The sequence below is a fragment of the Lactuca sativa genome, chromosome 5, assembly GCF_002870075.4.
Source record: "Lactuca sativa cultivar Salinas chromosome 5, Lsat_Salinas_v11, whole genome shotgun sequence".
In the NCBI taxonomy this organism is placed as follows: domain Eukaryota; kingdom Viridiplantae; phylum Streptophyta; class Magnoliopsida; order Asterales; family Asteraceae; genus Lactuca; species Lactuca sativa.
Genome location: NC_056627.2, coordinates 20370452 through 20389101, shown reverse-complemented (window position 1 = coordinate 20389101; position 18650 = coordinate 20370452). Strand labels below are relative to the sequence as shown.

The 18650-nt window shown below is 37.0% G+C and overlaps 1 protein-coding gene across 1 annotated transcript; it reads left to right on the top strand.

Annotated features, from left to right (window-relative positions):
* Positions 1-3443: 3443 nt before the first annotated feature.
* On the top strand, positions 3444-4697 carry LOC111914838 (deSI-like protein At4g17486). Its single transcript, XM_023910546.3, has 3 exons — positions 3444-3716; positions 3866-4153; positions 4303-4697. The coding sequence occupies exons 1-3, from the start codon at positions 3581-3583 to the stop codon at positions 4587-4589; spliced, it is 711 nt and encodes a 236-aa protein (XP_023766314.1). The 5' UTR covers positions 3444-3580; the 3' UTR covers positions 4590-4697.
* The last annotated feature ends 13953 nt before the right edge of the window (positions 4698-18650 follow it).

The following is an 18650-nucleotide window of genomic DNA, read 5'->3' as shown; positions in this document are numbered from 1 at the left end:
TTGTTACAGTTCGTATAATTATTACTTTGTCTGTAAATAATTCTTGGCCTTTATATCAGCTAGATATTAATAATCCTTTTCTTTATGGAGACTTAACTGAGGATGTGTATATGAGCTTGCCTCAAGGGTATCATACTAAAGGTGATACTAGAGTGTGTAAACTGGTTAAATCTTTATATGGGTTAAAACAAGCTTCTAGAAAATGGAATGAAAAGTTGTGTTTTGAATTGTTTAGTTTTGGTTTTACTCAAAGTATAAATGATTACTCCTTGTTTATTAAACAAAACAGTAATTCAATTGTTGTTCTGTTGGTTTATGTGGATGATATTATCCTTACAGGAAGTAATGAAATTGAGGTTCATAATGTTAAATCTTTTCTTAACTCAAAGTTTTTGATTAAAGATTTGGGAAAATTAAATTACTTCCTTAGAATTGAAGTAATAGATACTAATAAAGGAATATGTTTAAACCAAAGGAAATATTGTCTTGAACTGTTACATGAATTTGGTATGTTAGGCTATAAGCCTGCTTCAACTCCTTCAGAGGCAAATTTTGTTCCTAAAAGGAGTTGTATTAGTAGTGATCCTTTACTTGAAAACATTACTGAATTTCCGAAATTGGTTGGAAAACTTATATATTTTACTATTACAAGGCCAGATATATCTTATTGTGTTCAAATTCTTAGTCAGTTTATGCATAAACCACATAAATCACATTTAAACATTGCTTTTAGATTACTTAGATATTTCAAAAATAGTCCTGGTCGTGGTATTTCTATTGTAAAATCAGGAAATTGTGACTTAGTGGGTTATGTAGATGCTGATTGGGCTAAGTGTCTTAATTCTAGAAAGTCAGTTACTGGATATTTGATTTATTTTGGAAATTCACTGATTTCTTGGAAAAGTAAAAAACAAGCTATTGTTTCTAGATCCTCTACAGAATCAGAATACAGAGCTTTAGGATCTATTACATGTGAAATTATTTGGATTTTAAAACTGTTATTTGATTTAGGAATCAAAAGTTCATTACCTGTTTCAGTTTTTTGTGATAGTGAATCTGCTATTAAACTAGCTTTAAATCCTGTGTTTCATGAAAAAACAAAGCATTTTGAAATTGATTTACATTTTGTTAGGGAAAAGATTACAAGTGGTGTTTTAAAAGTTGAAAAAATAGTTTCTTCAAAACAAAGAGCTGATATGTTAACAAAGTTTTTAAGTGTATCTCAACATAATTTTTTAATTGATGAAATTGGCTTAATTAATCCTTTTAATTAATATCAATCTTTAATTTAAAATGTCAAGTTTGAGGACGGGTGTTGAATATTGTTGTTATTGTCAAACTTGTCATTTGAGATCGTGCAGGGTTGATAATGCAAATTAGTAAAAGATGTGGACTAATGTAAAGATTTCTTTGTTGATTATCGGGTCAACACGCGGATCCTTGTATCCGATTACCCGAGATATAAGATGAGGGATGGGAGACTGTTTGAGTACAGATAGATAGTTTTTCCTCTCGATTCTCTCTCAGTTCTCTGTAAAAAGGCGATTAGGGTTTTGTATGTTCTAGTTGTTCTTCGTCTGTTCTTCAGCTTTCTTTATTTGTTGATTAATCAGTAGATTAGGATGAGTGTTATGTAAGAGAGTAGAGTAGGACTTATGTAGTGAGGTTTTTGTTGTAAGTATATGAAAACCATCTGTCTATTTGTCCTAAAATGATATAATAGATGATGATGTTGGGAAAATGAGTTTCTAAGTTTTTTACAAATTACTTCTCGGGGGTTCCGGGTTTATTATTTAATTATTCTATTTTAAACGGGATGTTACAACCAATGTTACATTTTTATGACTCAAAACACTCCAAAAAATCTTAAAGGACAACTCATATGATTTAGAGTAAACCATACTCATAAATACCAAGATTATGGGACCAAAATGAACACAAATCCATGACTAACAAGATATATACAAACTTCATCAAGATTAGAGCTTTTTACCTCTAAGTGATGCAAAATGATGATGTGATTCTGGATCTAGGTTGTCTTTCAGCTCCCAATATGATTCCACTCCCTTCTTCCTCCTTCAAGATCACCAAAATACACACTCAAGGTCAAAAATGACCTCACAAGAGATTATGGTTAGCCAGGGTCGAAGATGGGGATGGAGGCTAGTGAATGAAGGGGGTTTTAGGAGTTAAGGATGTTTAAATAGGGTTCAAACCCTAAAAATTAGGGTTTGGCCTTCGGCCACGTACGCCCAACGTATAAAGAGTACAACTAGCGGACTAGGCAAAGGCGTTTTCCTCATTAATCCACCATGGGACCAATTTTGCAATAACTTCCATATTAAGGGGCAAAAATATAAATTACCTGAATCATGAATTATATATATATATATATATATATATATATATATATATATATATATATATACACACACACACACACACACACACGGAGGTGAGTTATTTTTAGAACTTAATGATTTGCGAGAACTCGAAAACTCCTAATTCGCTCATCATTTTTCAAAACCAAAACCACCAATATATTCATTAAATGATGTGTTTAAACCGTAACTAGGCTATAAAAAAAAGTTGACGATTTTTTTATAAATGTGCATGTATGCACATTTGATTGTTCACACACACACACACACACACACACACACACACACACACACATATATATATATATATATATATATATATATATATATATATATATATATATTGATGTCAAACGTGTTCCAAATTGTAGGACACTGTTTTAAGGGATATATGTAAAAAAAATACAATTAATTATACATGTATATTTAGAAAACCTCTTATATTATTTTTATATTCAAAAAACTCATTATTTTATTATTTACGTTCCAAATAAAACCAAATTGTAAATTTTAGGAGAAATGACCGGTTAAAAATATGATATGACATACATATTTCTTATATTTTTTTGATTGTATGTGAAAACATGTCAAAACTTACATTTATTTCGATTACCTTTGTTTGACTATTTTCTCCATATGGAATTATATAATTGATTTTTTCCTTTTTAACTAATCGTTTTTATCATAACTAACATCTGTGTAGTATTAAAAAACAAAAATGCAAACAATTAGATTTGTAGTCGTCAATTTCTCTTAAAAATTCGTATTTAGACTTTTTTTTTTGAATGGTAACTTTTAATATAAATGTTTTTATGAACATAAAAATAATATAAAAATAATATAATGTTTTTCTGCATATGCATATATAATTAGTTGTGTTTTTTTTGTATATCTCCTGTTTTTAAGACGAAAAATATATAAATATTTTGAATTAAAAATATATAATCTAAATGATAATCAATGTGAATCACACTGCTACCTTTTACGTTTTACATATAAAAAGTCATTTATAACAATTATATTTTCGGGTGAAAGTTTAACTTCAATTATACACTTGTTTTCTTTTGCTTGCGAATTTATTCTCTTAAGTTCTCCAAATTCTATTTTAATAATTTCAAATTTTGAAATATTTACGGCTTCTACAACGTATTAATTCGCGATAAATATAAGGAGTTTCAGATTTTCTGTTGAAACGGAAAATGCCGTGTGGAGGGAGATCGGCGAAGACTGGAAAAGAAGGATTGGTGCCGGTGTTCCTCAATGTCTACGATCTTACCTCCATGAATAGCTACGCTTATTGGCTCGGCCTCGGCGTCTATCACTCCGGCGTGCAAGGTATGGATTTTTTTTTATCGATACACGTTTCCTCTTCTCTCCCATCGATGTCCTCTAAATGAAGTTATTGACTCTTCGTTTATGATCGATTGAAAATCCAGCAAGTTAAGAGTACTTTTGATTTTTGCTGTTTGATTTTGTGATTTCAGTTCATGGAGTGGAATATGCGTTTGGATCTCATGAACATGCGACGACTGGAATCTCCGGGGGAGAACCGAGGCAGGGCAATGGATTTGCATTTAGAAAGCAGATTCTGATAGGATTTACAGAGAAGAAGTGGATGGAGGTTAGAGGAGTCATGGAAGAGCTTGCTGAAGACTACAAAGGAAATTCATATAATCTCATCGCCAGAAACTGCAATCACTTCTGCAATGATGCGTGTGTTAGACTCACCGGAAACGCGATTCCAAGTTGGATTAATCGTCTCGCGAAAATAGGTACGCCGTACTATCGTTGGAATCTACATTCTTCAAAAACCGAAATCAAATACGAATTCCACATGTTTTTTGCATTAGCGGTGGTTATAAAATCGTGAATCCTTCGTTTATGCTCCGAACTCTGTTTTTTTTTCCGGTGAAATATTCAGGTTCGTTGTGCAGCTGTATAATTCCGGCGAGCGTAAATTCAATTAAAGTCGGAATCAAGGCTAACAAAGTGCATCATGAAGGAGAATTTAGCAAGAATCACAGAAGCCGATCTGGAAACGGAAGGTACGCGGCTTCGTCTTCGAATTCTTCATTGTCGTCTGAGAAATCATCATTGCCATTATATCCTGTTGTTGATCGGAGCAGAAGTCATAGAAGTAAAGCTTCTCTACCTCCATCTTCACCTATGATTCTTAATTTCTGTTTTTCTTCTCCAGCATCACCTTAGCTTCATTAGTATTTTTGTTATCACTTTAATCTATCTCGTTTGTGTTTCTAATTGTTTTTTTAAAAAAATGGATATTTTATATATATGAATCATTGCTTCTGGAATCAATTTTTTCCATGTTCAAACGTTTCTCCATCTAAATGTAGATAAGTAGGCAAAGTATATCAGGACCAAGCAGGTAAAGTATATCTAACAATTTTTCATTTGACGTTGTGAAAATTATAGTAACATTTTTCAGTCACATTCCATAACTAATTTCTTTTATCAATCTTTAACTATTTGTATGGAATCAATCATAAATCCTAATATGATAATCCCATAAGAAATTTAGTGCTGGCGTGCAATATGCCAAATTTAAATCATCACTATGCTTAAGTTTAAGAATTGGAATTACATGTTTGTTTGTCATTATCATTTTTCTGCATGAATAAACGGTTAGTATTAATTTGGATGTAAACCTATTATATGAAGTAACAACGTCTATTTTTACTGATATTTACTAGGTTAGAAACTCGTGGAAACTACGAGTTTATAAAACAAATAATGAAAATAGATTGATAAAATAAGAAAAAATTGAAAATTCACAATATATTAAATTGAAATATGATTGACAATATAGAATGATATTATATTTTAATAAATGAGACTTAAAAGTATGGTAGTAAAATAGTACAAATTTGAAATATAATGTTGAAAAAAAATTATTTTATAAGTAAAATGATGTACATAAATATTTAATAAGGAAAACATTAGATAATGAAGACTAAGGAAGGATTAAAGAATATTCTCATATTAGGTGTCAGATCCATGTATTACATGAGTTTATTTTTAAAAAAAAATTAAATATGAAATTTTAACAATTTGAAAAGTTTGAATTTATATAAAAAATAAGAAAAATTTTGAATTATTAAAATTAATGAGGATTTAATTTATTGAACACATTACATATATAAACCCTTTCTAATAAATACTTTACATATTAAATGTGGAATTTTCATTTAATAAAATGAAAAATACAATAAAATGACAAGTGGAAAATAAAAAATTTTAAAATTCTAGAAAATGTCACGTTTCCAAATGAAGGAGAACGGGACATGTGGCAAAAAAAACATTCATTTATTAGAGTAGATTGTAACGTCTCCAAACGTCTCGCGTCCACCATACTAGAATGAACCATAAAAATGTCAGATCCCTCGCATAACCACCGAGAACTAACCTCAAATCAACAACCTAGGGGTTGTGACTTCCTTGACACGCGTATAGGTCCTGTGCTTTCAGTAGTACGGGCCCATACTACCTTCCACACCTACTAATATTTGTCTCAAGTATCACCACAACGCCCTAAGCACAAACATACACAGCAAACACTCAATCCTCACCCTTAAAGGAACACTGAATAGCTCACAACAAGGAAACCCTAGGCTAGCAGGCATCATAAATAAGGCAATTCTATCATGCAATTCCTGAAGATCCCTAGCCTAGTACTAGCATGCTGTTCTAACATATCTCAAAACAAATAACTTGTATGGTATTTTAGGGTAACTTACTGGCTCCGGCTGATCGTACCCTCTGCGTCCTCCTTTACTTATTTTGAAAAGCATTTGAAAACCATTTTTGAAAACCTCTCCTTGATTTGAGACTGGATTCACACGAATGTTCCTCCAATTCACTCAAACCAAGGCTCTAATACCAATTTGTAACGCTCAAAAATTTCAACCAAATTAAAACATTTTAATTCATTCAAAAATTGTTACGATCATACAACTTGTTTTCAAAATAGTTTAAACATCAGAGTATTTTCCCCAGAATCATATTACATAAAGCATAAACATGAGGAGCGGTACGATCACGCATTCGCCTTGCCACGATCTCCTGAAGCACTTGAAATAATAAACCATAAATGTAAGCCCGAAAGCTTAGTGAGTTCCCCTAAAGTACTCATACACACATAATCACACGCATACAACAAAGAACAACATACTTCGGGTCCAATCAACCTTTTGGTTGGAATACCCCCGGCCCTCAACCATCGCGTTGGAATGCCTACATAACTCGATCCAATCATCCTACCAGGATGGAATACTCTCGGCCCATAACCATCGGGTTGGAATGCCCAAACACCTATACGTACAACAATAGCTACTATGGGTCCAATCATCCCTTAGGATGGAATACCCCAGGTCCGTCAACCATCAGGTTGGAATGCCAACATACTAAGAGTCCAATCATCCTATCGGCATGGAATACTCCTGGACCACAACCATCGGGTTGGAATGCCCCACTTCCTATACATCCAATAACTACTACTACTACTACTATTACTATGGGTCCAATCATCCCTCGGGATGGAATACCCCAGGCCCCTCAACCATCGGGCTGGAATGCCAACATACTACGAGTCCAATCATCCTACCTGGATGGAATACTCCTGGCCCATAACCATCGGGTTGGAATGCCAATCTACACTAGCAGACATGCACACATAACAGGCAACCACATAACGCTCTACAGAACCAACACACTAGGGCCTTATCATCCTATCGGTATGGAATACCCTCTGCTACTGCTCAACATACATAACCCGTAGGTTACCTCCTACCAGCGTGCATAAGGCAAGACCAACTACCGGTCTCTAAATAATCACTACCCAACTACCAGGGCGTTGATCCAAAAAAACTAGCCGTCATACAACTATCTATTTCTCTAGGATACTAAGCTAACAAAGCTTATCCTCATAACACTATACTGTCTACCAGGATACTAGCAAGCATATCATCACATAACATAACAGGCTCTAACAACAATTTAAAGGGCCGGCCTTGGTGCCTTAGACCCTTGAGTACAGTGAGGAAAACTCACCTTGCAACTGTCGGAATCCTGCAACACTTTGACTGCTGACTCACCGGGAATCCCAACTATCATATGAAAACCATCACATAAGAAACCATCACAACTTTCTAGACCAAGGGCCCACAACACTCATTAAGTCCATCATCCTCTTATTGGGCCAAGACCCAAAGTTAATCCTCATGCAAAGCCCAATATTGGCCTAATTTACTAAATTGGGCCCACCTCACCAAATGGGCCTAGATCCAAGGTCCATAATAATTATTGGGTCTAAATTACTCCATCCAAAATGTTCAGTCATGGCCTAAGCCCCAATAGCCCAATAACATCCCAATCACTTAAGGCCCAAAATCAAAACCCAACAGAGGGAGTACGCGGGGCGTACCCCTCTTAGTACGTTGGGCGTACATCGATGCTCGCGGATTAGAGTCGGGATACATACCCACTATGTTGGGCGTACATCCATTTACGCGGGGCGTAATCTCGATGAACTAAAATCCCACATAAGTTCTTAATGGCTTAAGCTCTTAAGCCTAAACTTCGGATCCATAGACCAAATATGCCTAGGATTCATAAAGTCTCAAAATTTATTACTTGGGACGTCCATAAAGCTCTTAACCCAAGGTCTTAATCCATTAAGACCTACCAATATCTCACATGAGACAACCAAAGCCATTGGGACCTCATTTTTCTCACTCAAGACCTCTCCTAAGGTCTGAAAGGACAGCTAATCTCAACCAACTCGCATCATACATCACTTTGGGGTTTTTGGGACAAGAATGGTGTCCAAAACTTCATAACACATAGATCTACACAATATGATTGTCAAGCAAGAGACTTTATACCTCAAAAGGGCTCTAGAAGATTATGCCTTTCCAGATCTACGAGCTCCAGCCACCCCACTCCTTCTTTGACAACTTCTTCTTTCTTCTTCTAGGCTCTCCTTTGCCAAACCAAGCTCTCCAAGGTCAAATATCCATAACAATGGAAGAAGAACGGCTACTTAGGGTTTCTGAGGGTAAGATGGCAGATATGGAGGCTAGGGTTGGAACCATAATGTTCCTTATATAGTGGCTGGCCCTAAAATTAGGGTTTCTGGATGATAGACGTACGTTGGGCATAATTCCAGTACGCTGGGCGTACGTCGAGGGACCCCGCGCTTCATTAACTCCATTACGTTGGGTGTAACCCAGCCTTACGCTGGGCGTACCCACGCGTGTCCCATGCATGCATGGCCTTACTTTGTCAACTTTTTCCATCACGTGTCATATGTGATAATATCTTCAAAGTGCCATAGCTCCTTTATTCTAAGTCCGTTTCCAACGAACTTTATATCCACGAAAAGGCGGCGAGAAGCCCTATGCTTCTAGCAACACACCCCAACCCGAAACCTTCTCGAATAAAACCCATTGTCCATAAAAGACCGAAACGCCCTTACTCTTTGATCTTAGGGAACCATAAATAACTACTCTTTAGAACGGGGCGTTACAATTCTCCCCCACTTAAATATGATTTCGCCCTCGAAATCGACAATTGCCAAATCTAGTTATCCATAATCCTGAAAAGCACATTCACGCCCCTAAAGCGTGACGATCACCAAGGGAAACTAGTCCCGCTTGAACTCTGTCTCGAAGAGATACCCACTCCTTCTCATGCAGACTCAATACTTACCTCTCCGGAAGCCCTGAACCCGGAAGGTTAAATTGGATCCGTCTCCCAGACGGGCCGTCCAAACTAACCATCCCCTGAACTCTTCCCACTACTATGAAAAGGAACTACTCAACCGTGGGAATCCGAATTCCCAACCTGAAAATAGGACCACGAGTCCTACTCTGCTGTCGACCACACTTGGTCTCTCTCTTAACTCATATCCGACCGAACATACATCGATACTCTTACCAACCCAACACTCACACCTGGCCCAATCAGCCTCGGGCTAGAATACCAGGTATGCCTACGACGGATCCGCTCATCCCCAGGATGGAATACCCTCGTATCCCTACACATGTTTGGTCCAATCAACCCTCGGGTTGGAATACCAAACACATCAGGTCCAATCAATCATAGGGTCCGGTCATCCTCATGATGGAATACCCCAGATTGAAATACCTCCAAATACATAACTCAACCTATAACCATACTTGGAACCAAGGACCCTGTCCTTGAGTCACCCTCGAACCCTTCGGTTCGCCACATCTAAGTGTAACCCCACCCATACCTCCTTATCACGATCTCCATGTCCTTGACCTCCGACTGCAATATCTTACACAATTCTCATCACCGGTCCAGACTGCTCCCGAGTCTATTAACCTACTATCCCACTTTCCTCTGTCCAAACCTCCAATCTGGAGCCACTATCCCACTCCTCTTCCAAGGAGACTGAAAACATGCCTATGCATCAGCCAACATTGCCACCGCAACAGATCCTCGCTATACATTACCCCTCAGCGGTGCTCACCGCTATCCCATATCATGCATACATACCTAGAGGCTGGTCGCATACCCAGTGACCCACACATAACCTGCCGCATTTCCTCGACACATGCAAACCCTTACAATAACTAAACCGCCTCATCGCATCATCCCAATAACCGACGTTCAAGCCACTCCATGCAACCTTCAACAACCAGTGGCTTATCCGAGAATTTCCAATTCTCCCCCACTTAGGGCACTAACCACCATCTGTTGCGGCGAAGCTAACACGCATGCTCAAACGAACTTCAAGGAAACTGAGTTCCTGCTGAGAGTTCCCAAATCCTCGACCCATAACCTTCCTTTCTCACGAATTCCACATTGGATGATAACCCTCTAAGAAACCTCAATGCTCGTTCGCCTATAATACATACAACACTAAACATCTCATGCAAGAAACGACAACTCATAATCACAGCATAAACAAGATAAAGCAGAAAAATATACCGACTGACACCTCTGGCTCAGATCTGATCTCCTCGGTCACAATCTGATAAGCGCGCCCTGGAGCCTTCGGAGGCTCTGTTCGACCCTGACCTCCGTCAGTAAGTCTCAAAGTGGCTGGTGTTGGGGCCTGCACTGACCTGGCAGCCAGTAGAGGACACTGGGCCTTCATATGGCCCACCTGGTCACAATGATAACAAAGTCGGAACCCTTCCGCTGGAGTCGACTGCCTGTAATCCCTGGCTATGTGGCCCTCCTTGCCACACTTGTGGCACCCGAAGAAGAATGGCAACCACCCTCGTGCACCTTGCCGCACTTCCCGCAAGTACGACTCCTCTGACCTCCCTGTCGATAATCAGCGGGCCTCAACCACTTCGGTGCAGGTTGCGACTGCACCGGGGCCTGCCTCTGCTCTTTCAAATGGAGCTCAATCTCTAACTCGCGCCGCCTAGCGGCTTCCTGCAACTCTAACAAGGTACTACACCTCTCCGTGGATTCAAACTGCCTGATGTCCTTCTTGAGCATACTCAGATATCGAGACATTTGAGCCTGCTCCGAAGCAAACTCCGAGAAAAACATCGCCCTCTCAGTGAACATCCTGGTGATCTCCGTCACCGACTCTGAACCCTGCTTCAGTTCCAAGAACTCCTGAGCCAACCTCTCTCTCTCAACCTGCGGAACATAACGAGTACTAAACATTTCCAGGAACTGATCCCACAAAACTGCAGCCCGCTGCACATCAGAATAAGATCCTGTGGTCAACCTCCACCAATCCTTCGCCCCGAGCCTTAGAAGTTTCAGAGCACACCTCATCCTCTATTCTGCAGGGCATGAACACGTGAAGAAGCAACCCTCCACGTCCGACAACCACCGTATAGAAACGATCGGATCCTGAACTCCATCAAAAGTAGGGGGCTTCGTATTGTCGAAATCTCGATACTGAAAACTCCAACTCGCTCCTCCCCCTACCGCTGCCACAGCCGTTGCGGCCCCCGATGTCGCTGTCTCTGCAAGAGTTGCATAGCGCTCATCAAAATACTCAACCATGGCGGTCTTGATCAACCCAGACAGTTCCGTCAACTCAGCTGGGAACATAGCAGCAACCTCCTCATGTAGGATATCACGATTCATAGCATCCAACTCACCCGTACTCATCTGGCCAATGACTTCAGGTGATACGGGTCCACCTCGGCCACCCTCTCCTGATCCCGATCCCGAACCGGATACTGCCTCCTAACGTCTCGCATCCGCCATACTGGAATGAACCATAAAAATGTCAGACCCCTCGCATAACCACCGAGAACTAACCTCAAATCAACAACCTAGGGGTTGCGACTTCCTTACGCGTATGGATCGTGTGCTTTCAGTAGTATGGGCCCATACTACCTTCCACACCTACCCATATTTGTCTCAAGTATCACCACAATGCCCTAAGCACAAACATACACAGCAAGCACTCAATCCTCACCCCTAAAGGAACACTGAATAGCTCACAACAAGGAAACCCTAGGCTAGCAGGCATCATAAATAAGGCAATTCTATCATGCAATTCCTGAAGATCCCTAGCCTAGTACTAGCATGCTGTTCTAACATATCTCAAAACAAATAACTTGTATGGTATTTTAGGGTAACTTACTGGCTCGGCTGATCGTACCCTCTGCGTCCTCCTTTACTTATTTTGAAAAGCATTTGAAAACCATTTTTGAAAACCTCTCCTTGGTTTGAGACTAGATTCACACGACTGTTCCTCCAATTCACTCAAACCAAGGCTCTGATACCAACTTGTAATGCTCAAAAATTTCAACCAAATTAAAACATTTTAATTCATTCAAAAACCGTTACGATCATACAACTTGTTTTCAAAATAGTTTAAACATCAGAGTATTTTCCCCAGAATCATATTACATAAAGCATAAACATATAGAGCGGTACGATCACGCATTCCCCTTGCCACGATCTCCTGAAGCACTTGAAATAATAAACCACAACTGTAAGCCCGAAAGCTTAGTGAGTTCCCCTAAAGTACTCATACACACATAATCGCACGCATACAACAAAGAACAACATACTTCGGGTCCAATCAACCTTCCGGTTGGAATACCCCCGACCCTCAACCATCGCGTTGGAATGTCTACATAACTCGATCCAATCATCCTACCAGGATGGAATACTCTCGACCCACAACCATCGGGTTGGAATGCCCAAACACCTATACGTACAACAATAGCTACTATGGATCCAACCATCCCTTAGGATGGAATACCCCAGGCCCGTCAACCATCAGGTTGGAATGCCAACATACTAAGAGTCCAATCATCCTACCGGCATGGAATACTCCTGGCCCACAACCATCAGGTTGGAATGCCCCACTTCCTATACATACAGTAACTACTACTACTACTACTATTACTATGGGTCCAATCATCCCTCAGGATGGAATACCCCAGGCCCCTCAACCATTGGGTTGGAATGCCAACATACTACGAGTCCAATCATCCTACCTAGATGGAATACTCCTAGCCCATAACCATCGGGTTGGAATGCCAATCTACACTAGCAGACATGCACACATAACAGGCAACCACATAACACTCTACAGAACCAACACACTAGGGCCCTATCATCCTACCGGTATGGAATACCCTCTGCTACTGCTCAACATATATAACCCGCAGGTTACCTCCTAACAGCGTGCATAAGGCAAGACCAACTACCGGTCTCTAAATAATCACTACCTAAGTACCAGGGCGCTGATCCAACAAAACTAGTCGTCATAAAACTATCCATTTCTATAGGATACTAAGCTAACAAAGCTTATCCTCATAACACTATCCTGTCTACCAGGATACTAGCAAGCATATCATCACATAACATAACTGGCTCTAACAACAATTTAAAGGGCCGGCCTTGGTGCCTTAGATCCTTGAGTACGCTGGGCGTACATCCATTTATGCGGGGCGTAATCATTCTGAACTAAAATCCCACATAAGTTCTTAATGGCTTAGGCTCTTAAGCCCAAACTTCAGATCCATAGACCAAATATGCCTAGGATTCATAAAGTCTCAAACTTTATTACTTGGGACGTCCATAAAGCTCTTAACCCAAGGTCTTAATCCATTAAGACCTACCAATATCTCACATGAGACAACCAAAGCCATTGGGACCTCATTTTTCTCACTCAAGACCTTTCCTAAGGTCTGAAAGGACAACTAATCCCAACCAACTCGCATCATACATCACTTTGGGGTTTTTGGGACAAGAATGGTGTCCAAAACTTCATAACACATAGATCTACACAATATGATTATCAAGCAAGAGACTTTATACCTAAAAAGGGCTCCAAAAGATGATGCCTTTCCAGATCTATGAGCTCCAGCCACCCCACTCCTTCTTTGACAACTTCTTCTTTCTTCTTCTAGGCTCTCCTTTGCCAAACCAAGCTCTCCAAGGTCAAATATCCACAACAATGGAAGAAGAACGGCTACTTAGGGTTTCTGAGGGTAAGAGGGCAGATATGGAGGTTGGGGTTGGAACCACAATGTTCCTTATATAGTGGATGGCCCTAAAATTAGGGTTTCTGGATGATAGACGTACGATGGGCGTAATTCCAGTACGCTGGGCGTACATCGAGGGTCCCCGCGCTTCATTAACTCCATTACGCTGGGCGTAACCCAACCTTACGATGGGCGTACCCACGCGTGTCCCATGCATGCATGGCCTTACTTTGTCAACTTTTTCCATCAAGTGCTATAAGTGATAATATCTTCAAAGTGCCATAGCTCCGTTATTCTAAGTCCGTTTCCAACGAACTTTATATCCACGAAAAGGCGGCGAGAAGCCCTATGCTTCTAGCAACACACCCCGACCCGAAACCTTCTCGAATAAAACCCATTGCCCATAAAAGACCGAAACGCCCTTACTCTTTGATCTCGGGGAACCATAAATAACTACTCTTTAGAACGGGGCGTTACATAGATACTATATGATTGCTATAATGAGTACATAATTGTATTAAAAATTAAAAAAAAAAAAAAACAATATACAAAATTGAATTAAAAGAATTTAAAATTTTGCAAATACTTTTTTGTATAGGTTAATAATCGAATTATTGATTTACTTATTTAATGAATTTTAAAATTCAAATTGAGAAGGTATTTAGGTTATTTTAAAAAATAATGAAATGCAACAGACATATTAAAATATAACATTCAACATGAAAATCCAAAATGTTAAAATCTTCTTTTATTATAACATTCTAATCTAATTTTTATACCATGAAGTTTTTTTTGATCTAATTTACAAAATCAATGCAGTTAATGTAATAATGTTAATGTGTATCATTACCCGAATAAATAGAAATAAAATATGCTTATTATGGATCTAAAGTGGATGGAAAATGAATAAGCAACATTTGGTTTTTTTTTCCACATCTAAGATTCTTCATCTGTTGTTGTGTTTAACTCCTTATCTGTTTTTATACAATTTAAAATTATTATCGGATACCATTTATGGATTTTATAAGTTGAATAGACTCTTTTTTTAATCTAAAAGACTAAAACCCAAATTTATTGTAATTAATCTACGATTGGTAAGAAAAAAAACTATAAATCTTTGACTTTTCAAAGATAAAGTGAGTAAAATTAGGAACAAATTTAGTTAAAAGAAAAAGGAAGAAAACTGAAATTTATTTTGAAATCAAAAGCTATAAAATAGTTAAATTAGAAACAATATTAATTATATTTATTGGTTTCATTTTTTTAAATCTAATCGGGGACAAATTTTAGCATTGCCACTTGACACATAATTATTTTTATTTATTAAGTAGTATAGATAGATAAGTTTAATATGAAATAATCATCATGGAAAGTAATTTAACATTAATCTTTGACGTATTCGAAGTATTTGCTCTGTTTCATTTTCAGATATATTGGTATTATATAACCTCTTAGAGATAACACGATAAAGATAAAATTTCATAAATGGTACATAAGTTATTCATTTTGTCCCTAAAATAATTCTTACGAAACTTTTTTCACATGGATGGTCTTTACGAAGCAAACCTTGCATACAAATGGTCATTCTGATGGATGTTCGTTAGATAAATCCATTAAGTTGAAGAAAGTTTGGATAAAGATCTTTTTTGCTATTTTTGAAACTATGTGGACCATTCATGAAATTTCGTCTAAGGATTATTCCTGTCATTTTGTGAAACTTCACGTAAGAACCATTTGTGAAATTTCGCATGATGATTGTTTGTGAAATTTTAAAGAAATCCATCAAATTTTGTATTAATTACCATAAAATAAAAGGACATAAAACTTAAACACATAAAATATAATATTCATCTTAATAAAACTTAGAACTTACAAATTTTAATGATCATGTAAATATATTTTATTTAATATATAAGTAATTTTTGTTGCTTAAACTTTATATAAAATATTCAAACTACAATACATTATTAAATATTTTCGTTTCTATTTTTTATCTGAAAAATTTGAAGTATAAGAACATCATTTTATTACTATTTAATTTTTACGTGATGTAATTGTTAAGATTTATCTTTATTTTTTTATACAAATGTTTTTATTTTTATGAAAAAAAAATATGATGTGTTATTATAAAAATAATATCATGATGCTATTTTATTTTAAAATATAAGTATGTTGTTTTGAGCTAAAGGTAAAAATAGTTTCAGTTTCTTATTATAAGTAAGGTAAATTAATTGGTTTGATATAAACTTTTGATATTTATATATATATATATATATATATATATATATATATATATATATATATATATATATATATATATATATATATATATAGTTTTATCAAATTTTAAATAAATTAAAAAACATATGTTTGAGAGGTTTGTGTTTTAAAAATAATAGTGTACCATGTTTTTTTATAAGAATTAATATATTTATATAAGTTATTTCTCTGAGAGGTTTATGTTTATGCTTCAGAAACAACAACTTATTCATATATATATATATATATATATATATATATATATATATATATATATATATATATATATATATATATATATATATATATATATGTTATAATTTATGAAACACAAACATTTTAAAACTAAATAATTTTTTAAAACTAAATATCAAAAGTTTATATCGAAGCAACATAAATTTATCGTATTTATATTTTGAACTCAAAACTAAAACATATTTTACCTTTAATTCAAAATTGCAGATTTATATTTTTTGAATAAAATAACGACATACTATTGTTTTTATAATAACATACTCTTTTTATAATAAAACATCATGATTTTTCATAAAAATAAATATATTGGTAGAAAAAAATAAAAATAAATCTTTAAAATTACATCACATAAAAATTAAAAAGTAATAAAATGATGTTTTTATACTTCAAATGTTATTACATAAAAAAAATAGACAACAAAAATATTTAATGATGTATTGTAATTTGAATATTTTATATAAAGTTTAAAATTTATTTATATGTTAAACAAACTATATTTGCATGATTATTAAAATTTGTAAGTTTTAATTTTGAATTTATATAAATATTATATAAAACATCCTAAAAATAAAACTCAAAATTTCGTTTTCAAATCATTATTAAAATCATAAATCATCCAAAGTCATAAGTAAAATCATAGATCATGTATCATAAAAACATCATAGTATCTGTCTCAAATCAAAATCTCATAACAAAACATCAGAGTAAACTCTCAGGCTGTGAATGTGGTGTGTGTCATGTGATCATCCCGAGCCCTTCCCTTTGCTAGTGGAAGTACCTGAAACAAAACTGTAAGCACAAAGCTTAGTGAGCTCCCCCAAACTACCACATACCATATAATAACACGTATAACACATATTGGGCCTTGCCCACTACATCGGGCCCCACTCGAGATCAGACCGAAGTTCGGCCTAAATTGGGCCCCGCTCACTACATCGGTCCCCGCCCGGCATCGGACCGAAGTCCGGAATGTCTGAACATAACATAAACATGTACATATAGCATAATCACATATACTGTCGGGCTTGCTCGACATCGGACCAGAGTCTGGAACATATAACACATATCATAAACATGCATGAATCATAAAGACATCAAGCATACATAACTATTTCTCGGGACCGCTTCAACATCGGACCGAAGTCTGGAAACATATAAATTGCATCGGACTAACCCCTACATCGGGCTTAGCTCGGCATACTGTAACTGCATAAACAGGTCGGAATTGGTGCCTTAGACCTGTTCCTACTTGTAACAACCGGTTCCTGGTACGTATTTAATTCCAAGTATTATTGTACTTTACTCTAGGACTCGGCGAGTTGAAGGCCCAACTCGTCGAGTAGACTCGACACTATGCGCGAATTTTAAGTGACCTACTCGACAAGTCGGGAGACCGACTCGACGAGTAGGAGTTGTCTGGACAAAACCCTAATATTTAGGGTTTGCACCCTATTAAAACATCTTAAGTGGTTCCTTTTGCAACCTCCAACACCATTAGACCATCCCCACGAAACCTTAACCGTTTTTGAGTGATTTTGAGCTCTTTGTGCCATTTTTTGCAAGTTAGAAGGTTGAAGAGAAGAAGAATGAGCTTGGGATTTCAGAAGGAGCAAGGAGATCCAGAGGTTTTGCTTCATTTCCTATTTATTGGAGGTAAAAAGTCCAGACCTTGCTTCTCCTTTCATTAGATACTCTCTTTAGAGTAATTTAGGGTTTTTGGAAGCCATTCTTGGATGCAACCATGATTTGGGGATAAGGAATTCAGATCTGAAACCATTGAGGGTTCCCATGGCATAAAGGTGCGAACTTTATGGCCATGGGAGACCCATGCATCACATAAACCCCTTTTTATGGATTTTTGGAGCCAAAAGCCTCATGCATGGACATCAAGTTTGTAGCTTTACGTAAAAAAGGGACCCTAGGAGGCTAGATATATAGTTTTGATGCGTTAAGACCCAGTATAATCGACTGTATAGTTTTGGACAAAGAAGGACTCGGAGAGTCACTTAAGTGACTCGGCGAGTCTGGTCGCTTTCCCCCCAAGACGTCTTCTGGAAATGGTTTTGGTTGAGTAGTAGGAACACTCAGCCTGCTAGGGGTTTGTTCTGGACCTGGAAATCATAAGACTCGACGAGTGTATGAACATACTCGGTGAGTCCAAAGCAATGTCCCAACCTCATGAAAACGGACTTGACGAGTTCATGGGGAACTCGACGATTCAGATGCTAGAATCATTCATTCGGATGAAGATGAACTCAGCGAGTTCAAGAACGAACTCGGCGAGTCAGTT

What these genes read in the sequence shown, in the direction of transcription:
- LOC111914838 (XM_023910546.3), top strand. Translation starts at nt 3,581, where the DNA reads ATGCCGTGTGGAGGGAGATCGGCGAAGACTGGAAAAGAAGGATTGGTG. An exon ending in CTATCACTCCGGCGTGCAAG is followed by an intron (nt 3,717 to 3,865) that starts GTATGGATTTTT and finishes TTGTGATTTCAG; the next exon opens with TTCATGGAGTGGAATATGCG. An exon ending in TAATCGTCTCGCGAAAATAG is followed by an intron (nt 4,154 to 4,302) that starts GTACGCCGTACT and finishes TGAAATATTCAG; the next exon opens with GTTCGTTGTGCAGCTGTATA.